Source organism: Drosophila sulfurigaster, chromosome 2R (genome assembly GCF_023558435.1).
Source record: "Drosophila sulfurigaster albostrigata strain 15112-1811.04 chromosome 2R, ASM2355843v2, whole genome shotgun sequence".
Lineage (NCBI taxonomy): Eukaryota > Metazoa > Arthropoda > Insecta > Diptera > Drosophilidae > Drosophila > Drosophila sulfurigaster.
Genome location: NC_084882.1, coordinates 15,549,256 through 15,572,975, shown reverse-complemented (window position 1 = coordinate 15,572,975; position 23,720 = coordinate 15,549,256). Strand labels below are relative to the sequence as shown.

The window sequence follows — 23,720 nt, the reverse complement described above, 5'->3', positions numbered from 1 at the left end:
AGGTTCTGTTTCTCGTTGGCAGTTGCTCGTCGCTGCTATTTTAATAACTGTAATAGCTAGTAGTGAAAGTACTGGCTACCGACTCAGTAGAAGTGTATTGCCATCTTTTTACAACTTAACCATCGACATCATCGAAGAAAAGAACAAAAAATTGGGTTCAACATTTGACGGAGAAGTCGCTATAACTTTACAGACGAATCAAAGTGATGTTTACGAAATAACACTTCATAAGGACTCCCTCAACATATCGAGCTGTTTGGTTTATAATATGAATGGCCTTTTGTACCAAAACGTTACGATTTCTTCACTGATATTTAATCCGAAGACTCAACTTTTAACAGTGCCTTTATTAGAGCCATTGACTGCCAATGTGAACTACACTCTCTATTTCAAATACACAGGAAATGTTAGATACGATTATTCAGGTCTGTTTAAAATAGCCGACAATCATTCTGAGGTCTTGTTAACACAACTGAAGACCATTTATGCTCGCTTGGTTTTTCCTTGTTTCGATGAACCTGCCTTTAAGGCAAAGTTTCAACTTCACCTTGGTCGTCCAAGTGGCTATAATGCCATCAGTAACACCAGATTGTTGAGAACGACAAATGAAGGGTAAGCACAATAAATATTTTTTGAATCAAAATCAACCATAAATTTTAATTTCAGTAACCGTTTTGTTGATCACTTTGATGTCACACCAATTATGTCTACATATCTATTGGCCTTTTTAATATCCGAGTATCAAGCTCAAGGCGATATCAGTAAATTTGCTATTTTTACACAGCCGGATTATTATAATTACACCGGATTCAGTTACGGAATTGGAGTACGCGTGACAGATGCCTACAATGAACTATTTGAAATGCCCTACAACCAACTTGGAAATGAAGTTTTGCGATTTGCGACTGCGCCTTGGATCGATGAGATGGCAACGGAGAATTGGGGCCTTATCATTTTTAGGTGTTATTAGTTTATAATATTGGTCATGGACTGCCTTATTGAATAATATTTTTATATCATTTGTAGTGAAAAATGCTTGTACATAAGCCTGGCTACACGGACTACTACAAGAACAAAGAATTCACATGTCGTGCGATCGGAAAAGAAGTTGCTCACATGTGGTTTGGTAACAGTGTTACTTTATCTTGGTGGAGTCACTATTGGCTAAACGAAGGCTTTGCTCGATATTACGGGATCATTATAGCTGATGAGGTAAATATAAAACGAAAAATATCAAAAAGACATACGAATTCCATCTGTTTTTACAAATATCTTAAGTTTTACATTGTTATTATTACATAATATAATAAATAGTTTCCTCTCCCAATAGAACTGCCGCAGTTATCACTTGGATCAACAGTTTGTTGTGGATAATCTTCAAAGAATCTTTGAAAAAGATGCAGTAGCTGGATCCTTGCCCCTAACCAGTCCCGAGATGAAAGTACAATCTCTCGCTGATATCAATAAACAGACCGACGGCTTCATACAGGATAAGGGGGCAAGCATTATTCGGATGTGGCGTAACTTAATGGGAGGCGAGAACTTTAAGATATCCATCGATTCTTACTTGAAACAATAGTGAGTATCTGCCCTCCTAAGGTAGCATGTTTTTTAACTTTTTTCTTTCAGTCATTTAAAAAACACAAATCCTAGCGATTTGTTCGCTCATCTCAAGCAAAACTGGCCAGCTCAGCCTGAAGTTGATTTGGATACGTTCTTTTCAGACTTCACTGAGCAGGTGGGCTACCCGATGGTCATTGTGAACATCACCCAGGATAACCAAAAAATAATCTTACACCAAAAACGTTTTCTATATAATTACGAAGACGATAGTGATGCCACTTTACGTTACACCATTCCAATTACCTTCAAAACGAATTTGGATCGAAGCTTTTATAATGTGACACCTTACACATACTTCAAAAAGAATGAGACTACAGTTGAAATTTCTTTTAAAAATCCCATTGAATGGATTATCTTAAACCAAAAGCAATCCAACTACTATCGAGTTTTCTACGATAAACCAATTCTCACCCAAATTAAACAATTATTTTTCACATCTAGAAGCCGACGTATCCCAGTAGAGAATAAGGCGCAGATAATTGATGATCTATTTCACTTTGCGAAAGCTGGAATGATCGATTATGCTGATGTCTTTGAGTTTCTCGAATTTTTAAGTACAGAAACCGAGTATATTCCCTGGCGCGCAGCCTACAACGGTATTGAGAGAGTAGTTCGCCGATTAACCCCGCAACAATTACCCTATTTTGAGAAATATCTTACAAATATTACAACTCTGGTTTTCTCTTTACAAGGCACAAAGTCAGCAAGATATGAAGGCATATTTACTAAGTACAATCGAGAGATGCACGTGAAATGGCTTTGCAAATACCAGAATGTCAATTGTAATAACCAAGTGAAATTTCTTTTTGAGGGGAATATTGGAAAACCATCCCCAGATTATCGGGAAACATTTTACTGTGCAGTTTCACGAACAACGGCTCATGCTCGTCTCTGGCATTTATATAATAATGAAACAGATTCCGATGAGAAGGATCTTCTTTTGCGAGCTATTAGCTGCTCAAGGGACTATAGTACATATTTCAAACTCGAATTGTTCCATGTGATACCACATTATAAATGGACAAATGATTTGATACAAATCTATAAACATAATCCAGATTTAATTGGTCCCATATTTTCTATGATAAGTGAGAATATCGATGAGTTTGTTGCCAGGTAAATTATCAAGAAACACCTCGTAATTATTAACTAATTTATTAAACTTTTAGATTGGGCAAGTATACGATGATCGAATTTCTAAGTGATATGGTTGATTATTTTACGACGCGGGAGCAGGAAAAGCATTTCACAATCTTTTTGAACAAAAACATTCATAGATTTGGTGAATCGGCAGAAACTTTTAAAGAGACACTTCTGACAAAAATACGGAAGAATCTGGAATGGGCAGAGCAGAGACTTGGCAAGCTAGGCAACTATCTAGCAAAAAATAATTGAGCTAGTTGGAAAATTTCAATGGAGATAATAACAAAAACTTTAATATTAAAACAATCTATTGACATTTGTATATGTATATTGCGTTTTATATTATATTTAAATTTACTCAAATTTCTTCGGAATAATAAATCTTAATTTTTATAAATTTAGAGAGATATTGCGTCAATGAATCCGATACCATAATAATACTGAAGTAGTGTCAACTATATATTTTCGTTGACAGGGCCAAAATTTGAAAGAGCTGATATTACTTAGCCAACGGTGAAATGTATTTTGACTTCCGACTTAAAAGACCTAACAATAAATCAGAATATACGTACACTTTCAAGCCGAAGGCCTTTGCAACAAGGAATAATATAATATAATGTGTGTTCATTTTAAGTATATCCTTTTTAACTAATTAAATATTTACATAAAAATAAAGTCAAGAACTAAAGGGTACCAAAATTTGGTTTGTATCCGTAAATTTCAAATTTAAATTAGTAAAAAGGCGTACACAGACTTATATTATTGTTTTGATTTCATTCGCGTATTTTAGAGTTGTGATTATTAAGTCGATAATTGCTTAAATTATTATACAAACTTATTTCGTTAACTACAAAAACCTTCCTTAATAAGGGAATCAGATTATTTGTACATTTTAACGAGAAAGCAAAGAACTAAGTACTATCGAGATTTCACTTGTGTTTGTGCTTAAATAATAATAAGCTGCTAAAAAAATCAACAGACTAGAACTGATTATCCCATAATTAATTACCCTTGAGCCGGTTTGAAAGAAATGAAAAATTTTAAATTCAAATTAGCAACGAAGCGTTCATAGCGCATATACATATTAAAAACTCCAGTGAATTCGTATTTTAGAATTTGGATAGCTGCGTATATCTATAAAACACAACATTTTCAGTTCCAGTATTGAATTAGCTTTCATTATGAAAAGTTATGTTCTTAGTTGGCAGTTACTCGTCGCTGCTATATCATTGACTCTGACAGGCAGAAGTACAAGTGATAATTACCGCCTTAGTAGAAGTGTATTGCCATCTTTCTACAACTTAACCATTAACATCCAAGCAGAAAGGTATGCAACATTGAGCTCCTCATTTATCGGCGAAGTCGCGATTACTTTACAAACTAATCAAAGTGATATTTACGAAATAACACTTCACAAGGACTACCTTTACATATCGAGCTGTTTAGTGTACAATAAGGATGGTGCCTTACAGCAAAACGTAACAATTACTTCACTAAAATATAATCGGACAACACAACAGTTAACAGTGCCTCTGTTAGAGGCATTGACTGTGAATGAGAACTATATTCTGTATTTCAAATACACTGGCTACGTTAGAACAGATGAGACAGGTTTGTTTTTACAATCTTACGAAGTCAACAAATATCACAAAGTTTACATAACACAACTGGAGCCTGTGTATGCGCGAGTCGTATTTCCTTGCTTCGATGAACCTACATTTAAGGCAAAGTTTCAACTTCATCTTGCTCGACCAAGTGAATATAATGCCGCCAGTAACACCAGATTGATAAGAACAACAAAAGAAGGGTAAGTCTAGTAAATTTTCTTTAAATAAATAAATAACAATCTAAAATTTTGATTGCAGAAATTACAATGTGGATCATTTTGATGTTACACCAATTATGTCTACATATCTATTGGCCTTTGTAATATCCGAGTACCAAGCTCGAGGCAATCTCAGTGAATTTGCCATTTTATCTGCGCCTGAATATTATAATTACACAGAGTTTAGTTTCAATGTTGGAGAACGCGTGATAGCTGCCTACAACGAACTGTTTCCAATGCCTTATAAACAACTGGGAAATAAAGTCCTGCAATTTGCAACTAAGCCTTGGTCCTTCGACAATGCCATGGAGAATTGGGGCCTTATTATTTTTAGGTACAGAACATTTTTGATTGTCTCAGGACTAGTACAATGAATTCAAATTTCTTCTACTTATAGTGAAGAAATGCTAATCCATAGACCTGGCTACACTGACGGTCTCAAAAACAAGGAGTTTACAATTCGAATGATTGCACATGAAATAGCTCATATGTGGTTTGGAAATAGTGTTACCTTATCCTGGTGGAGTCATTTCTGGTTAAATGAAGGCTTTGCTCGATTTTACGAGATCTTTATGACCGATCAGGTAAATATGAAAGGAAAGATGTCAAAGTTGTAACCGCATATAAAAGTTGCTAAATTAACAAGATTTATCGATATCAAAATATAAGTAACAATATAATCAACTCGACTATTGCCGACTCTCTATAATTATCTACAAATATTTTCTGGTGTACATTGTTATTTTCTTTCTCTACAGATCTACCACTATAAATATCACATGGAAGAACAGTTTGTTGTAGATTTTCTTCAGCGAATCCTTGAAAAGGATGCAGTGGCTGCTTCTTTGCCCTTAACTAGTCCCGAGATAACCATACAATCTTTTGATGAAATCGACACGCAGGCCAACTTCTTTGCATATGAAAAGGGTGCCAGCATCATTCGAATGTGGCGAAGTTTAATGGGAAGCGACAACTTTAACAAATCTATCAACAGTTACCTGAAGCAATAGTGAGTCCTTCATCCAAGTTCTTGAATTTTTTTTAACTTTTTTCTTTCTAGTCATTTTAAAAACACAAATCCCAACGATGTGTTCGCTCATCTCAAGCAAAATTGGCCATCTCAGCCTGAAGTTGATTTGGATACGTTCTTTTCAGACTTTACGGAGCAGGTGGGCTACCCAATGGTCATTGTGAATATCACCCAGGATAACCAAAAAATAATCCTACACCAAAAACGTTTTCTATATGATTATACAGACGGTAGTGATGCCACTTTACGTTACACCATTCCAATTACCTTCACAACGAATCTGGATCAAAGCTTTTATAATCTGACACCTTACACGTACTTCAAAAAGAATGAGACTACAGTTGAAATTTCTTTTGAAAATCCCATTGAATGGATTATCTTAAACCAAAAGCAATCCAACTACTATCGAGTTTTCTACGATAAACCAATTCTCACCCAAATTAAACAATTATTCTCCACATCTAGAAGCCGACGTATCCCAGCTACGACTAAGGCACAAATCATTGATGATCTCTTTAACTTTGCATACGCTGGAATGATCGATTATGCAGATGTCTTCGAATACTTAGAATATTTGAGATACGAATTCGATTATGTTCCCTGGAGCGCAGCTTACCACGATATGGAGAGAGTAGTTCAGCGATTAACCCCACAACAGCTGCCTTATTTTGAGAAATACCTTACAAATATTACAACTGGGATTTTTAATGAACTATCAGCAAAATCAAGCAGCTCTGATAGCGTGATGGATGTCTATAATCGAGTCTTGCATGTATCATGGCTGTGTAAATACCAGAATACCAATTGTAATAAGCAAGTGGAACTTCTTTTTCTGGGAAATCTTGAAAAGCCATCCCCAGACTATCGAAAGACATTTTACTGTGCAGTTTCACGAACGGATGCTCATGCTCGCCTGTGGGAGTTATATAATAATGAGATCGATTCTGATGATAAGAATCTAATATTACGATCTATTAGCTGTTCAAGGGACTATAGAACATATATCAAGCTCGAATTATTCCATTTAATACCTTATTCCAAACAACCAAAATACTTGAAAGAGATCTATCAACAAAATCCTGATTTAATTGATCCCATATTTTCTATGATAAGTGAGAACATCGATGCGTTTGTTCCCAGGTAAAATATCAAGAAACACCTCGTAATTATTAACTAATTTATTGAACTTTTAGATTGGGCAAGTATGAGATGATCGAAGTCCTAAGTGATATGGTTGATTACTTTACGACCCGGGAGCAAGAAGAGCAGTTCACAATCTTTATGGACAGAAACATTCACAGATTTGGTGAATCGGCAGTAAATCAAAAAAAAATAGGTTTTTGACAACAATACGAAAAAATCTGGAATGGGCAGAGCAGAGATTGGGCAAGTTAGCCAACTATCTGAAAAAATGGAATTAGATAGTTGGAACTGTCCAGGTGTTTAAGAAAATTTGATTGATTGTCCAATATTATGTACTAATTAATGATGAATGCCCAATTTTAAATAAAATCTTTTTGTGAATATTGAAAAATCAACAGGCCATAATTTAGAATTGGCGTTAGTTCGAACATTTAAGGCATTGCTTACATTTAAGCCAGTTCTAAAAACTGAAAAAAACCCTACAAAAAAAATATCATTTCTAAAATTATGATATACCCATTACTAAGTATTGAGAAGTAATTAAACAGCAATATATTGTAATAATAAATTGGGAATTATTGCACATTTTTAGTAAGACTTTCCCACATAGTGAAAATCACAACGACTTGCATATTGCAGTGCAGCGCAATCATCGATCGAATTCACAAAGACTAAATAGAGCAACAAAAGAAATTTGCAATGATAATAACGAATAAGAAAGTTACATTCGAGTGTGGTCCACTGTGAAATACCCGCTACACATTTTTAATAAATGCAAAGCAATGCGAAATCGGTACTATCGGTAAAATATATCAAATAAATATATATTATAGGAATACCAAATAAATATACAAAATACTATATTGGCTATATCTATATACTACTTACATACAATAGAGTACAATATATACTACATGTTCAACCATAACAATTACGACGCGACAGATGAAGTCGTTTTTGGAAATATATATTTATTTCTTGAATAACTTCTAAGACTTTTATATGATCATAAGTTTTTAAGATCTAAGTATCCATACTAGCAGACAGTCGTAGATATAACGTCTCGGCTGTTGATGCTGATCATGAATATATATGTATACTTTATACATTTCATGTAGGCATAACGTTCAAATGCCTTTGTACACTATAAGTAGCGGGTATACAAAAAACCACACGCCTCTCTATACATTTTAATGACATCTGGGGAAAATTTATTAGAAATCTAAACCAGCTGAACGAGTAACAATTATCATAAACGTAAAGTTGATATAAACCTAAATACTAATCCCGTCTCAATAGCAAACTAGCTTTCATTATGAAAGGTTCTATTGTCGGATTGTGGCTGCTAACCGCAGTTATTAAATTAAATCTGATAGCTAATTCAGAGATTGTCGGTTATCGTCTAAGCAGTTACATTCACCCATCGTTTTACAATTTATCTATCAATATCCAAGACGATGCATCGAATCCGGGCACAACGTTTAATGGCGAAGTCGCTATAACTCTGCAGTCGAATCAGAGCAATTTACTGGAAATAACTCTACATAATAGGCTTCTTAATATAACACGCTGCTTGCTATACAATAAGGATGGTCGCCTGCAACAAGATATTGCAGCTGGTCAACTGCGGTACAACAATGAGACTGAACTGTTAACAGTGCCTCTTTTGCAACCATTGATTGCCAATGCAAACTACACGTTGTACTTTAAGTACTCAGGGAAAGTAAAATCTGATACATTAGGTCTATTTTCAAAGGAAAACTGGAACGCTGGGAACTCTAGTACCAGAGCTCACAAAGAGTTTTTATTTTTAACACAATTCGAATCGATAGATGCCCGATTTGTATTTCCCTGTTTTGATGAACCTGCCTTTAAGGCAAAGTTTCAGCTTCACATTGGACGACCAAGTGGCTATTATGCCGTCAGCAACACCAGATTGATGAAAACAACAAATGAAGGGTAAGCTTAATTAAATTAAGAATATTTGCATCAATATACAGCATTCAATTTCAGCAAAAATTACTTTGTGGATCACTTTGAAGTAACTCCCACCATGTCCACATATTTAGTGGCCTTTCTAATATCCAACTATCAGGCTCGAGGCAATATTAGCGACTTTGCCGTTTTATCATCGCCGGAACATTACAATAAGACAGAGTTCAGTTACAATGTTGGAAAACGCGTAGTAGCGGCATTCAATGAACTATTCCCCATATCATATAAACAATTGGGAAATGACGTCCTACTTTTTGCGAGTGTACCTTCGTTTGATATCGTCGGCATGGAGAATTGGGGACTCATCTTTTACAGGTTCGATTAGTGAAAGAAATATTTTGATCATGACTCATTTATGGCAATCTTATAGCGAAGAACTACTGGTGCAAAAACCCGGTTACACTGACGGTTTTGTGCACAAAGAGTTTACATGCCGAATGATTGCACATGAGATGGCCCACATGTGGTTTGGAAACAGTGTCACCTTATCCTGGTGGAGTCATTTCTGGTTAAATGCAGGATTTGCCCGTTTGTATGAGATTCTCGTTACACATCAGGTACATTTTAATATGAATGCTATAAATGAACATTTAAAAATTCATCGAACCTTTAATATTTTTCGTTTACTAGCTCTACCCAGAATATCATTTGGATCAACAGTTTGTTATACATCATCTTCAGACGATATTTGATGAAGACGCTATGAATAGTTCCCATCCATTAAGTAGTTCCGAATCGAGCATACAAACAGAATCTGATGTTGAAGAACTTTTCGTAAGTTTTTCATATGAAAAGGGTGCTAGCATTATTCGAATGTGGCGAAACGCAATGGGAGCCGTCAACTTTGATAACTCAATTAATAGTTACCTGAAGCAATAGTAAGTTTACCATGCCCTCGATTTCTTGTAGTTTTTTCATAATATTATTTATTTAAGTCATTTAAAAAACACAAATCCCAGCGATTTGTTCGCTCATCTCAAGCAAAACTGGCCAGCTCAACCTGAAGTTGATTTGGATACGTTCTTTTCCGACTTCACGGAGCAGGTGGGCTATCCAATGGTCATTGTAAACATCACCCAGGATAACCAAAAAATTATTCTACGCCAAAAACGTTTTTTGTATAATTATGAAGACGGTAGTGATGCCACTTTACGTTATACCATTCCAATTACGTTCGCCACGAATGTGAAAAACACATTTTATAATCCGACACCTTACACGTACTTTGATAAGAATAAGACTACGGTTGAGATCTTTTTCAAGGAACCTATTGAATGGATAATCTTGAACCTTAAGCAAACGAGTTACTATCGAGTGCTCTACGATAAACCAATTCTTGCCCAACTTAAACTGGCCATCTCCAAGAACGAACACAGTTCAATTCCAGTTGAAAATCGCGCACAGATTATTGACGATCTCTTCAACTTTGCTCTCGCTGGAATGATCGATTACGTGGATGTGTTTGAATTTTTAGAGTATTTGAAAAACGAATTCGATTATGCTCCGTGGTATGCTGCCTACAGAGGATTGCTGGGGGTATCGCAACGATTAACCCCACATCAATTGCCCTATTTCGGGAAATATCTTAATAATATTACATCCGCCGTCTTCGCTAAGCTAACTGTCAAATCGAATAGCGACGATACAGTGATGGATGTGTATAATCGACAATTGCAAGTGTCTCTCCTTTGCAAATACCAAAATACCGAATGTAATAACCAAGTAAAACTTCATTTTGAGGCGGATCTCGAGAAGCCTTCCCCAGATTATCGTGAAACCTTTTACTGTGCAGCAGCACGCACGACAGGTTACGCCCGAATCCTCGATCTATATTCTAATGAAAGTGACATGGAGGAGAAACATATGCTATGGCGTGCCTTAAGTTGTACGAGAGATTATCGGGCACATTACAATAACATGGTATTCAACAGCAAGATAGTTGAGAATAAGACCGTTGGCGTGACACAGATGTATGAGGAGAACCCAGATTTAATTACACCCATTCTATCCATGTTAGCAGAGAACATTACGAAGTGGAGCAATTTGTAAGTTATCTGGTAATGTAATATGACTCTTCACTAATTTTTGTGAACTTTCAGTTTGGGCGATTCGTGGGAGACTGTAGTAATGTTGAATAAAATGTCTGAGTCCTTCACAACCGTGGAACAGACAAATCTATTCGCCGAATTGATCGATAAAAATTCGGAATTCTTTGGTACAGACGTTGAATTGCTTGAATCCGCTCTGGAAAGAGTAAAAAATAACCTAGAGTGGGCAAAGCAGCGATTGAGCAATCTAAACAACTATCTGAGGAGAAAATGAAAAACGTAATAGAGCTGTCTAATTAAAGTTATAATTAATAATTTTAGCTATCAAGCCGATCGATTTGAGTCAAATTAAATACACATTTAGCATAAGCTCATTATGCGTTCATAAATTGTTTACTTTAAAACCGGTTTTAGAATGCCTCAAGACTGCAAATCAAATTTGGCGACGACGCTTGTTGATATGATACTGAGAACTGGAAATATTAAACGTCATTGCTCGGTTAGTTAGAATCAGAAAATAAATCATTTTTACATAATGAGTCAGACTTTATATTGGAGTTCTTGAGAATAATAAAACAAATCCATATCTTAGAAAACACGTGTCGATACTTTAGTAAAACAACTATATAGATAACAGCGTGAACTGGGAATTATGAATTATAACAGTTACCATAAACATGATATCAGTTAAATTCATGTTTTCATGATATTCGCAAACATTGATCAACATTTAAGCTGTCTCGTCACCTATTTGGAAAAATACATGTAGTATTAAGATGTCAATCAAATTAATCAAAGCAAGGTTTCAGATCGCAACCAAATTTTCAGGAATCACAACTATTATAAATATTATTGTACATACCAAAATTCACAGCTCTAGATCTAAAATTACGCTTGTTATTCGATTTGTTTTTTGATTTTTGATTTGCGGGGTCGAAAGTGGGCGTAGCAACAATTTGAAACAAACTTGATATGCGTGCAAACATAACAAATGCTGTCGAGTAAAAATTATAGCTCTATCTCTTATAAGTAGTTTCTGAGATCTAGTGTTTCACACGCACAGACGGACAGACACATTGACGGACAGACTGACATGGCTAGATCGTCTTGGCTGTTGGGTAGCGGGTATAAAAATTTAATTTTAGATATGATATACCCATTACTATTGGGAAGTAATTAAGCAGCAAAATATCGTAATAAAAAATTGGGAATTATCGCACATTTTTTGTAATACTTTCCTATATAGTAAAAGTCACAACGACTTGCGTATTGAGAGCGCAATCACCAATCGAACTCTCAAAGTCTAAATAAGGGCAACAAAATAAATTTGCAATGATAATAACGAATAAGAAAGTTACATTCGAGTGTGGTCCACTGTGAAATACCCGCTATACATTTTTAATAAATGCAAAACAAAGTCAAATCAGTACTAGCGGTAAAATATATCAAATAAATATTATAGATAAAGCAAAAAATACACAAAATACTATATTGAATATATCTATATACTATTTATATACATACAATTTATTTTCTTGAATAACTTCTAAGACTTGTATATGATCACAATTAAACGTTCTCCGAGTCAGACAGTCATAGCTACAACGTCTCGGCTGTTAACGCTGATCATGAATATATATGTATATATATGTATACTTTATACATTTCATGTAGGCATAACGTTCAAATGCCCATGTACACTATAAGTAGCGGGTATAAAAAAAAACCACACGCCCTCTAGACAATAAAATGAGCTCTGGGTATAATTTATTAGAAATCTGGACCAACTGAACGAGTAACAATTATCAGAAACGTAAAGTCGATATAAAACTCAATACAAATCCCGTCTCAATAGCGAGCTAGCTTTCATTATGAAAGGTTCTATTGTCGGATTGTGGTTGTTAACCGCAGTTATTACATTGAATCTGAAAGTCAATTCAGAGGTTGTCGGTTATCGTCTAAGCAGATACATACGCCCATCGTTTTACAATTTATCTATCAATATCCAAGACGATGCATCGAATCCGGGCACAACGTTTAATGGCGAAGTCGCTATAACTCTGCAGTCGAATCAGAGCAATTTACTGGAAATAACTCTACATAATAGGCTTCTTAATATAACACGCTGCTTGCTATACAATAAGGATGGTCGCCTGCAACAAGATATTGCAGCTGGTCAACTGCGGTACAACAATGAGACTGAACTGTTAACAGTGCCTCTTTTGCAGCCATTGATTGCCAATGCAAACTACACGTTGTACTTTAAGTACTCAGGGGAAAGTAAAATCTGATACATTAGGTCTATTTTCAAAGGAAAACTGGAACGCTGGGAACTCTAGTACCAGAGCTCACAAAGTGTTTTTAACACAATTCGAATCGATAGATGCCCGATTTGTATTTCCCTGTTTTGATGAACCTGCATTTAAGGCAAAGTTTCAGCTTCACATTGGGCGACCAAGTTGCTATTATGCCGTCAGCAACACTAGATTGATGGAAACAACAAATGAGGGGTAAGCTTAATTAAATGGATAATATTTGCATCAATATATCGCATTCAATTTCAGCAAAAAATTATTTTGTGGATCACTTTGATGTAACTCCCATCATGTCCACATATCTAGTCGCCTTTCTAATATCAAACTATCAGGCTCGAGGCAATATTAGCGACTTTGCTGTCTTATCATTGCCGGAACATTACAATAAGACAGAGTTCAGTTACAATGTTGGAAAACGCGTAGTAGCGGCATTCAATGAACTATTCCCCATATCATATAAACAATTGGGAAATGACGTCCTACTTTTTGCGAGTGTACCTTCGTTTGATATCGTCGGCATGGAGAATTGGGGACTCATATTTTACAGGTTCGATTAGTGAAAGAAATATTTTGATCATGACTCATTTATGGCAATCTTATAGCGAAGAACTACTGGTGCAAAAACCCGGTTACACTGACGGTTTTGTGCACAAAGAGTTTACATGCCGAATGATTGCACATGAGATGGCCCACATGTGGTTTGGAAACAGTGTCACCTTATCCTGGTGGAGTCATCTCTGGTTAAACGAAGGATTTGCCCGTTTGTATGAGATCCTCGTCACACATCAGGTACATTTTAATATAAATGCTATTGATGAAAATTTAAATATTCATCGAAACTTTAATATTTTTCATTTTCTAGCTCTACCCAGAATATCATTTGGATCAACAGTTTGTTATACATCATCTTCAGACGATATTTGATGAAGACGCTATGAATAGTTCCCATCCGTTAAGTAGTTCCGAATCGAGCATACAAACAGAATCTGATTTTGAAGAACTTTTCGTAAGTTTTTCATATGAAAAGGGTGCTAGCATTATTCGAATGTGGCGAAACGCAATGGGAGCCGTCAACTTTGATAACTCAATTAATAGTTACCTGAAGCAATAGTAAGTTTACCATGCCCTCGATTTCTTGTAGTTTTTTCATAATATTATTTATTTAAGTCATTTAAAAAACACAAATCCCAGCGATTTGTTCGCTCATCTCAAGCAAAACTGGCCAGCTCAACCTGAAGTTGATTTGGATACGTTCTTTTCCGACTTCACGGATCAGGTGGGCTATCCAATGGTCATTGTGAACATCACCCAGGACAACCAACAAATAATCCTACACCAAAAACGTTTTCTAAATGATTATGAAGACGGTAGTGATGCCACCTTACGTTACACCATTCCAATTACGTTCGCCACGAATGTAAAGAACACATTTGATAATCTAACACCTTACACGTACTTCGATAAGAATAAGACTACGGTTGAGATCTCCTTTAAGGAGCCCATTGAATGGATAATCTTGAACCTTAAGCAATCTAGTTACTATCGAGTGTTTTACGATAAACCAGTTCTTGCCCAACTTAAACTGGCCCTCTCCAAGAACGGACACAGTTCAATTCCAGTTGAAAATCGCGCACAGATTATTGACGATCTCTTCAACTTTGCTCACGCTGGAATAATTGATTACGTGGATGTGTTTGAATTTTTAGAGTATTTGAAAAACGAATTCGATTATGCTCCGTGGTATGCTGCCTACAAAGGTTTGATAAGGGTATCGCAACGATTAACCCCACATCAATTGCCCTATTTCGGGAAATATCTTAATAATATTACATCCGCCGTCTTCGCTAAGCTAACTGTCAAATCGAATAGCGACGATACAGTGATGGATGTGTATAATCGACAATTGCAAGTGTCTCTCCTTTGCAAATACCAAAATACCGAATGTAATAACCAAGTAAAACTTCATTTTGAGGCGGATCTCGAGAAGCCTTCCCCAGATTATCGTGAAACCTTTTACTGTGCAGCAGCACGCACGACAGGTTACGCCCGAATCCTCGATCTATATTCTAATGAAAGTGACATGGAGGAGAAACATATGCTATGGCGTGCCTTAAGTTGTACGAGAGATTATCGGGCACATTACAATAACATGGTATTCAACAGCAAGATAGTTGAGAATAAGACCGTTGGCGTGACACAGATGTATGAGGAGAATCCCGATTTAATAACACCCATTTTATCCATGTTAGCAGAGAACATTACGAAGTGGAGCAATTTGTAAGTTATCTGGTAATGTAATATGACTCTTCACTAATTTTTGTGAACTTTCAGTTTGGGCGATTCGTGGGAGACTGTAGTAATGTTGAATAAAATGTCTGAGTCCTTCACAACCGTGGAACAGGCAAATCTATTCGCTGAATTGATCTATGAATATTCGGAATCCTTTGGTAAAGACGTTGATGTACTTGAATCCGGTCTGGAAAGAGTAAAAAAGAACCTAGAGTGGGCAAAGAAGCGATTGAGCAATCTAAACAACTATCTGAGGAGAAAATGAAAAACGTAATAGAGCTGTCAAATTAAAGTTATAATCAATAATATAAAGCCGATCGATTTGAGTCAAATTAAATACACATTTTGCATAAGCTCATTATGCGTTCACAAATTGTTTACTTTAAAACCGGTTTCAGAATGCCTCAAGACTGCAAATCAAATTTGGCAACGACGCTTGTTGATATGATACTGAAAACTGAAAATATTAAGCGTCATTGCGTCATTGCTCGGTTAGTTATAATCAGAATATAAATCATTTAAACTTAATGAGTCACACTTTATATTGGAATTCCTCAGAATAATAAAACAGACCAATATCTTTGAAAACATGTGTCGATACTTAGTAAAACAACTATGTAGATAATAGCGTGAACTGGAAATTATGAATTATAATAGTTACCATAAACATGATATCAGTTAAATTCATATTTTCATGATATGATATTCACAAACATTGATCAACATTTAAGCTGTCTCGTCATCTATTTGGAAAAATATATGTAATATTAAGATGTCAATCAAATTAATCAAAGCAAGGTTACATAAAACCGGAATTTATTTCGGATGTCAAGGGGTTAATGTGCCCCTTTGATTAACATTACTTCATGGGAATTACATGTTGTAGCATACACACAAAAACAAAAACAATAACAAAAACAACAACAACACCGATAACACGTACAGCAACAATGTGCGAGGTGTGGCTGCCTAATCATCATATCGATACCCATTGTCCATGTTATCTTATCGACAAACACAAACATCATCTGTTTTAGGGGATTTTTATTATTATTAGTTTGCTTTCGAGCTTTTTTGGGTCATCATACAACACTCAGTATTGAGCTTGCTCTCAGCATGAAAGGTTCTGGCATCGGATTGCGGCTGCTGGCCGCCGCTGTCATATCACTGACTCTGATAGCCACTTCGGACAGTGCCGGTTATCGTCTCAGCAACAACGTATGGCCATCGTTCTACAACTTAACCATTAATATACAAGGCGATACCACAAATCCGGGCAGCACATTCGATGGAGAAGTCGCAATAACTTTGCAGACAAATCAAAGCAACTTACAGGAAATTACACTCCACAAAGATGCGCTGGACATCTCAAGCTGTTCGCTCTATAACCAGAATGGTCTCTTGCAACAGAGTGTGGCAACGTCTTCACTGATATTTGACCAAGAGACACAACAGCTGACAGTGTCGCTTTCTCAGGCGCTAACTGCCAACGAGAACTACACGCTGCACTTTCAGTTCACAGGAACTGTAAGAACTGATTTGGGTGGCTTATTTTCAGCCAGCTATGTGGAGCCAGAGAGTGGCAAGACCAAATGGGTTCTGCTGACACAGATGCAGCGCATCAATGCCCGGCTTGTGTTTCCCTGCTTCGATGAGCCTGCCCTCAAGGCACAGTTTGAAGTGCACATTGGGCGACCAAATGGCTTCAACTCGATCAGCAACACTCGATTGAAAACAACAACAAGCGATGCAGCGTAAGCATGACTTTATAGATAACCATTAAATGTACAATATTGAGATTAAATTTCAATTGCAGTAATAATCGCTATGTGGATCACTTTGAAGTGACGCCTTTGATGTCGACCTATCTCTTGGCATTTGTTATCTCCGAGTATTCCCGAGTACAGGGCGACACAGAGTTGGCTCTATATTCACGACCAGAGAATATTAACAAGACAACATTCAGTTACCAGGTTGGACAACTAGCGGTGGCCGCCTACAATGAGATATTCCAACTGCCATACCAACAACTGGGAAATGATGTGCTGCAATTCACGAGCTCGCCTCGTTTTCCCCACAACGGCATGGAGAACTGGGGTCTTATCATTTACAGGTCGGTTCAACAATTTTAATTCTTGCCAATATAATCTACAATCTCTCTGATCACTCAGCGATGCTGTGCTGGTGCAGGATGCTGGCTATACTGACGGCCTCAAGGATCTGGAGTTCACCACTCGCATCGTTGTGCATGAGGTGTCCCATATGTGGTTTGGCGACAGTGTCACCTTCTCCTGGTGGAGCTACTTTTGGCTCAACGAAGCCTTTGCCCGCTACTACGAGTACTTCATGACTCACCAGCTGAGTCCAGAGTATCAGTTGGATCAACAGTTTGTTGTGCGACAACTGCAGTTAATCTTACGCACAGATGCAGTGGCCAGTACACAACCCATGACCAGTCTGGAGGCAAATGTGCAAACTCCTGCACAGATTGCCAACAAATTCAGCAGCATCGCTTATGCCAAAGGTGCGAGCATTGTTCGCATGTGGCGGAATATTATGGGAGGCGAAAACTTTGAGAAGTCTATCAACAGCTATCTAAAAGAATAGTAAGTTCAATATTTGTTCTCGTGCTAGCAAACATTTAATTTCATACACTTTTATAGCCACTTGAACTCCACCCAGCCCAGCGATTTGTTTGCCCATCTTAAGCAAAATTGGCCAGCTCAGCCTGCAGTGGATTTGGATGAATTCTTTACCGACTTCACGGAACAGGAAGGTTATCCCATGATCACAGTGAACTTCACCGAGGAGAATCACCGAGCTGTGCTAAGGCAGAAACGGTTTTTATCCAATCCTGGAGATGGCAGCAATGCCACAATTCTCTACACTATTCCGATAACATTTGCGACGAATTTGAAACCCAACTTCCAAAACATGACGCCTGGCATTTATTTCAGAAAGAATATAACTCAGGTTCAATTGAATTCTCAGAATCCACTCGACTGGATCATACTAAATGTTCAGCAATCCAATTACTATCGTGTGCTCTACGACACTCCGATTTTGAACAACATTCAACTGGCTTTGGCTCAGTCTGATCACAGTTCCATTGCCGTTGAGAATCGTGCACAGCTCATCGATGATCTCTTTAACTTTGCCTATGCCAAAATGTTGGATTACGCTGAGGTCTTCCAGTTTATTGAGTATTTGAGCAAGGAAGTCCATTACATTCCCTGGTATGCGGCCTACACTGGCATGGAACGTGTGGCAAAACGTTTAACGCCACATCAGCTGACAAATTTCGAGACATATCTGAAGGACATTACAGCGGCGGTCTACGCAAAGCTAACTGTCAATTCAAAGGACTACGATGTTCCGCTGGATGTGTACAATCGAGAGATGCAAGTGTCCTGGCTGTGCAAATATCAAAATACCGCTTGCAACAACGATGTGAAGATCAGCTTTGAGCGGAACGTGGAGCAACCATCGCCTGACTATCGTGAAACCTTCTACTGTGCAGCTGCTCGCACCACGGGCTATGCTCGAGTGCTGGAGTTGTACCAGAAGGAAACGAATAGTGCTGAGCGGGAGCTGCTTTGGAGAGCTGCAAGCTGCACGAGGGAATATCGCAATCACTACACGACACAGATTCTGGGAAACTCGACAACGGTGGCTCAAAAGACAGCAGGTTTGGCGCAGATGTATGAACAGAATCCCGATTTGATTACCGCTATATTCTCAATGATCACTGAGGATATTCAGCTGTTGTATGCAGCGTAAGTAGAATATTTCTACTGTTAGCTTTTGACTAATTTGATTCACTTTTACAGCTTGGGCAGCTGGTCAACCACAGCCGAAGTGCTGAGCGATTTGGCCGATTACTTTACAACATCAGAACAGGAGCAACAATTATCCGAGTTCGTAGACAAGAACTCGGCGCTATTTGGTGATGCGGCCTCAACATTGAAGACAGCTCAGAGCACGGTGAGCACAAATCTGCAATGGGCAGATCAGCGTTTGGGCAAATTAGTCAATTTCTTGGCATCAAGAAATAGCGCCGCTGGACTCACGATAAACACAACTTTCCTAATGCTGATGTCGGCATTAATAAGTTTATTGTTGAAGAAAATGTTAACTAATTATAAATTAAATTATATAGGATAATTTGTAAATACTTTTTTAGTATCAATCAAAATACACTTTGTACCGAACAACTATCAATTGCGTATTTAAGACCCTAGACACCTGGGACCTCCCATGGGAAGCACTATTTGTAATCTAATCTTATCTTGAATAATGATTAATGAGTGTTAATTAGAGTGTTCCACGAAATTTTATAAAATGATGTCCCTATAATACAGCAATAAATATGACTAAATTGCTTGTGACCATTATGAACTTAATAATTATCATGAACATCTATAAATCTTGAATAGTTATCAGAAGTTTGGACAGCACACCCACAAATATTTTATTGTTGTATTTATTATCAGTTGGAAACAATTATCTTCGGCGCCTTAAATACAGATTAGTCAACAAAAGTGTAGACAATAGAAATATTGATTTAATCTAATCTACCAAAAAAATCACCTGCTTAGTAAGAAGTTTACATCAAACAATTGAATTAAACAAGGCTTCAGTGCGGAAACAACTTTCGACATGAGCAGTTGTCGATTCGGAGTTTGGCTGTTGGCCAACTTGCTCTTGGCCACATTAATTGCCAATTGTGCGAGCCTCGATTATCGACTGAATCCGAATGTGCTGCCATCGTATTATAATCTAACCATCGGCATACAGGGTGAGGCCGATAATCCCGGCACAACATTCGATGGCGAAGTCAACATCACACTACTCACAACACAATCGAATGTGAACAGCATTCGACTGCACAAGGACTCCATTGAGATTGAGAGCTGTGTGCTCTACAATGCTGCCGGCAACGTAGTGGAGCAAATTGCCAATACTCAACTCACATTTGAGCAGGAGACTCAACAGCTGACAGTGCCGCTGAGTCAGTCGTTGACCGTCAATCAGAACTACACACTGTACTTCAAGTACACGGGTACAGTGAGAGCAGATACCACAGTGGGTCTGTTCTCCGTCAGCTATGCGGAGGAGCAGACGGGGATCACAAAGTGGGTGCTGCTAACCGAGATGCAGGCCATAAACGCACGTCTTGTGTTTCCCTGCTTCGATGAACCCGCCCTCAAGGCCAAGTTTGAGCTGCACATTCGACGGCCCAGCGTATTCAACTCGATTAGCAACACACAATTGATCAGTACTACAAACGAAGCGTAAGCGGATAGACATCATGATAACCTATGCATATTAAGATAAGATTACAATTTCAGCAATAATCGCTATGTGGATCACTTTGATGTGACGCCCATTATGTCCACTTATCTCTTGGCTTTTGTTATCTCCGAATATCGTGCACGCGGTGATCCCAACGAGTTGGCCATCTATACTCGGCCAGAGTTCTACAACTACACCGAGTTCAGTTACAATGTGACGCAGCGTGTGCTGCCATTCTACTCTCTGGTTTTCGAGCAATCCTATGAGGAGTTGGGCAATAAGCTGTTCCAATATGCAACGACGCCGCAATTTCCACACAACAGCATGGAGAATTGGGGTCTAGTTATATTCAAGTAAGTAAACGATAAGAGCAAAGCTATATTCGACACTGTAAAGATTAACTGCAGATGCATTAATTACCCAAGAAACCATATAATTAATAAAAAGTTATTAACTTATTGTAAGATAGTGGTGCAATAACCATAAAATTAGCTTAGAATGAAATGAAGGTTGTCTAATGCTTGCCGTTGAAGATTTGCTTAAGTTTAGATTGTTCCATTGACAACTTTGTAAAGATGAATTCATGAGTAAAAACCCACCAGGATGACCTTTTATATCGTCACAACTTTTTATCGTCACAATATACGTAGAACAACTATAAGATAATAGAATATTTAAATATTTCTGACTGAGATACTATTTAATACAATTAAGTTAATTCCTTAACAAATTTCCTAAACTAATATAATATTCAAATACTTCAGGGACAAAGTAGTCTTGGAGGAAGAAGGTTATACAGATGGCTGGAATCAAAAAGAGTTTACCATTCGCAATATCATCCATGAAAATGCGCACATGTGGTTCGGAAATAGTGTGACATTGAAATGGTGGAGTTATGTCTGGATGCAGGAAGGATTCGCTCGCTTCTATGAGTTCTTCCTAGGCAACGAGGTCTGCATGAACATAATAATATTGAAATTGATTCCATAGACAATTTTAACGCAATTCTTACAGCTGTACCCAGAGTATCAATTGGATCAACAGTTTGTTGTTCAGAAGCTGCAACACGTCATGTCCACTGACGCCTTAAATCTTACCATGCCCATGACCAGCCCAGAGGATTCGATTCAAACTCTCGCAGACATTAATTACATGTTTGGCAGAATCTCCTTTGCCAAGGCAGCCAGCATTATTCGCATGTGGCGCAATTGCATGGGCGAGGACAACTTCAACAAGGCTATGATAAGCTATCTCAGAGCAAAGTGAGTTATTCAATACGATCTAAATGATCTTCTCTTATTAATCAGCTGTCTTGCAGTCATTTGGGCAACACAGAGCCAAGTGATTTGTTCGATCATCTCACGCAATATTGGTCACCTGTATACACCAATCTGAAAACGTTCTTCACCGACTTTACCGAACAAGTTGGCTACCCAACGATCATGGTGAACATTAGCATGGAAAATCGCGTGGTGCGGTTGCAGCAGAGTCGCTTTTTATCCAATCCTGGAGATGGTAGCGATGCGACTTTGCGCTACACTGTCCCCATCACATATACGACGAATCTGGAAGCGAACTTTCAAAATTTAACACCAAGCATGTACTTTGATAAAATTCTCGACATTGCGCAGTTCAATTTCAACGATCCCATCGACTGGATTATCTTGAACATAAAGCAATCCAACTACTATCGAGTGCTCTACGATACGCCAATTCTCAATCAAATTCAACTTGCTCTCACCGAGGATAAACACAGTGGAATCGCTGTTGAGAATCGTGCAGCTCTCATTGATGATCTCTTCAACTTTGCCTACGCCGGCATGATCGATTACGAGCAGGTCTTCGAGTTCATTGAGTACTTGAGCACAGAAATCGAATATATACCGTGGTTTGCAGCCTACGATGGTCTGCAGGATGTGACAAAGCGATTGACGCCACAGCAACTGATCAATTTCGAGAAATATCTGAGTGATATTACGTTGGCAGTCTACGCTCAGCTGGGCGTCAATTGGAAGTGGCAAGATACAGTGCTGGAAGTGTACAATCGCAACATGCAAGTGTCCTGGCTGTGCAAGTATCAAAATGCAGCTTGTAACGAAGATGTGCAGCGTAGCTTTGATGAGAACCTCGAGAAGCCATCGCCCGACTATCGTGAAACATTCTATTGTGCCGCTGCTCGCACCTCGGGCTACAATCGCGTACTTGCCTTGTACAAGAATGAGACCAACTCCAATGATCGTCAGTTGCTTTGGCGAGCTGCCAGCTGCACAAGGAACTCGGCACGCTCGCACTACGAGATCGAGATCTTGGGCAACTCGACGAGCGTTGCTCTCAAGACTACGGGCATCGCGCAGTTGTATCAGCAGAATCCCGATTTGATAAACAATGTCTACTCTATGATCACCGAAGACATTGAGAGCTTGGCCAACGCGTAAGTTGAATCGAAATATAAAACATTTATTGTTCTAACTGATTGAGGAGTTTCTCAATATTGGAATTCTAAAATTGCCACTTTAGAAGCTTTACATTGTAAACTAAGTTAATACAGAAACCATAGCACGTATTTTAACGAGTGCTTATCGAAGACACGAACCAGTCAGTGTAATTTGCAAGTAAAACTTTGCTAATATTATATATCCAAAATTACAGTTTGGGCAGCTGGTCGCGAACAGCAGATGTGCTAAGTGAGATGGCCGATTACTTTACCACACGGGAACAGCAGCAACAATTCTCTGACTTTATAGAGAAGAACTCTGCATCGTTTGGTGATTCAGTGACAACACTCAAGACAGCTCTGACCACTGTGGAGACGAACGTGCAATGGGCCGAGCGTCGTTTGGGCCGATTGGTCAACTTTTTTTGGCCAAAAGAAATGGCGCTGCTGCCGTTGGATTGACGCTAGCAACAATGCTGCTGATGATGATGTCGACGCTGCTCAACTTATTGTGATTTGTGTGTGTACAAAGAGAGTATATGTGTGAGAGAGAGAGAGAGAGAGAGAGGAAATAAAAGGA

At 37.9% G+C, this 23,720-nt stretch overlaps 7 protein-coding genes across 7 annotated transcripts in view; 6 read left to right on the top strand and 1 right to left on the bottom strand.

Moving 5' to 3' along the window:
• The window catches only part of LOC133837069 (probable muscarinic acetylcholine receptor gar-1), a 101,019-nt gene that overhangs the window by 76,771 nt on the left and 528 nt on the right, over window positions 1–23,720 (bottom strand).
• LOC133836711 (aminopeptidase N-like) lies at window positions 405–3,099 on the top strand. Its single transcript, XM_062267302.1, has 7 exons — window positions 405–425; window positions 530–612; window positions 667–960; window positions 1,032–1,212; window positions 1,331–1,578; window positions 1,630–2,739; window positions 2,793–3,099. The coding sequence occupies exons 1-7, from the start codon at window positions 405–407 to the stop codon at window positions 3,016–3,018; spliced, it is 2,163 nt and encodes a 720-aa protein (XP_062123286.1). The 3' UTR covers window positions 3,019–3,099.
• LOC133837079 (aminopeptidase N-like) lies at window positions 3,948–7,114 on the top strand. The gene is made up of 6 exons (XM_062267735.1): window positions 3,948–4,573; window positions 4,632–4,925; window positions 4,989–5,175; window positions 5,350–5,600; window positions 5,652–6,761; window positions 6,815–7,114. The coding sequence occupies exons 1-6, from the start codon at window positions 3,948–3,950 to the stop codon at window positions 6,963–6,965; spliced, it is 2,619 nt and encodes an 872-aa protein (XP_062123719.1). The 3' UTR covers window positions 6,966–7,114.
• Window positions 8,074–15,865, top strand: LOC133836710 (aminopeptidase N-like). Its single transcript, XM_062267301.1, has 11 exons — window positions 8,074–8,723; window positions 8,778–9,074; window positions 9,130–9,316; window positions 9,390–9,637; window positions 9,695–10,804; window positions 10,859–11,078; window positions 13,332–13,669; window positions 13,725–13,911; window positions 13,985–14,232; window positions 14,290–15,399; window positions 15,454–15,865. The coding sequence occupies exons 1-11, from the start codon at window positions 8,080–8,082 to the stop codon at window positions 15,674–15,676; spliced, it is 4,812 nt and encodes a 1,603-aa protein (XP_062123285.1). The 5' UTR covers window positions 8,074–8,079; the 3' UTR covers window positions 15,677–15,865.
• On the top strand, window positions 12,674–13,198 carry LOC133837078 (uncharacterized). Its single transcript, XM_062267734.1, has one exon. It carries the CDS (start codon window positions 12,679–12,681, stop codon window positions 13,096–13,098), a length of 420 nt encoding a protein of 139 aa, XP_062123718.1. The 5' UTR covers window positions 12,674–12,678; the 3' UTR covers window positions 13,099–13,198.
• LOC133837072 (aminopeptidase N-like) lies at window positions 16,521–19,794 on the top strand. The gene is made up of 5 exons (XM_062267726.1): window positions 16,521–17,165; window positions 17,228–17,524; window positions 17,583–18,017; window positions 18,075–19,187; window positions 19,242–19,794. Exons 1-5 carry the CDS (start codon window positions 16,528–16,530, stop codon window positions 19,573–19,575), a joined length of 2,817 nt encoding a protein of 938 aa, XP_062123710.1. The 5' UTR covers window positions 16,521–16,527; the 3' UTR covers window positions 19,576–19,794.
• Window positions 20,040–23,717, top strand: LOC133837073 (aminopeptidase N-like). Its single transcript, XM_062267727.1, has 6 exons — window positions 20,040–20,705; window positions 20,763–21,059; window positions 21,471–21,657; window positions 21,721–21,968; window positions 22,025–23,137; window positions 23,356–23,717. Exons 1-6 carry the CDS (start codon window positions 20,071–20,073, stop codon window positions 23,600–23,602), a joined length of 2,727 nt encoding a protein of 908 aa, XP_062123711.1. The 5' UTR covers window positions 20,040–20,070; the 3' UTR covers window positions 23,603–23,717.

What these genes read in the sequence shown, in the direction of transcription:
- LOC133837072 (XM_062267726.1), top strand. Translation starts at nt 16,528, where the DNA reads ATGAAAGGTTCTGGCATCGGATTGCGGCTGCTGGCCGCCGCTGTCATA. An exon ending in ACAACAACAAGCGATGCAGC is followed by an intron (nt 17,166 to 17,227) that starts GTAAGCATGACT and finishes TTTCAATTGCAG; the next exon opens with TAATAATCGCTATGTGGATC. An exon ending in AACAGCTATCTAAAAGAATA is followed by an intron (nt 18,018 to 18,074) that starts GTAAGTTCAATA and finishes ACACTTTTATAG; the next exon opens with CCACTTGAACTCCACCCAGC.
- LOC133836710 (XM_062267301.1), top strand. Translation starts at nt 8,080, where the DNA reads ATGAAAGGTTCTATTGTCGGATTGTGGCTGCTAACCGCAGTTATTAAA. An exon ending in AGATTCTCGTTACACATCAG is followed by an intron (nt 9,317 to 9,389) that starts GTACATTTTAAT and finishes TTCGTTTACTAG; the next exon opens with CTCTACCCAGAATATCATTT. An exon ending in AATAGTTACCTGAAGCAATA is followed by an intron (nt 9,638 to 9,694) that starts GTAAGTTTACCA and finishes TATTTATTTAAG; the next exon opens with TCATTTAAAAAACACAAATC.
- LOC133837079 (XM_062267735.1), top strand. Translation starts at nt 3,948, where the DNA reads ATGAAAAGTTATGTTCTTAGTTGGCAGTTACTCGTCGCTGCTATATCA. An exon ending in TGGGGCCTTATTATTTTTAG is followed by an intron (nt 4,926 to 4,988) that starts GTACAGAACATT and finishes TTCTACTTATAG; the next exon opens with TGAAGAAATGCTAATCCATA. An exon ending in ATCGATGCGTTTGTTCCCAG is followed by an intron (nt 6,762 to 6,814) that starts GTAAAATATCAA and finishes TTGAACTTTTAG; the next exon opens with ATTGGGCAAGTATGAGATGA.
- LOC133837073 (XM_062267727.1), top strand. Translation starts at nt 20,071, where the DNA reads ATGAGCAGTTGTCGATTCGGAGTTTGGCTGTTGGCCAACTTGCTCTTG. An exon ending in ATCAGTACTACAAACGAAGC is followed by an intron (nt 20,706 to 20,762) that starts GTAAGCGGATAG and finishes TTACAATTTCAG; the next exon opens with CAATAATCGCTATGTGGATC. An exon ending in TGGGGTCTAGTTATATTCAA is followed by an intron (nt 21,060 to 21,470) that starts GTAAGTAAACGA and finishes CAAATACTTCAG; the next exon opens with GGACAAAGTAGTCTTGGAGG.
- LOC133837078 (XM_062267734.1), top strand. Translation starts at nt 12,679, where the DNA reads ATGAAAGGTTCTATTGTCGGATTGTGGTTGTTAACCGCAGTTATTACA.
- LOC133836711 (XM_062267302.1), top strand. Translation starts at nt 405, where the DNA reads ATGTTAGATACGATTATTCAG. An exon ending in TGTTAGATACGATTATTCAG is followed by an intron (nt 426 to 529) that starts GTCTGTTTAAAA and finishes CCTGCCTTTAAG; the next exon opens with GCAAAGTTTCAACTTCACCT. An exon ending in TGGGGCCTTATCATTTTTAG is followed by an intron (nt 961 to 1,031) that starts GTGTTATTAGTT and finishes TTTGTAGTGAAA; the next exon opens with AATGCTTGTACATAAGCCTG.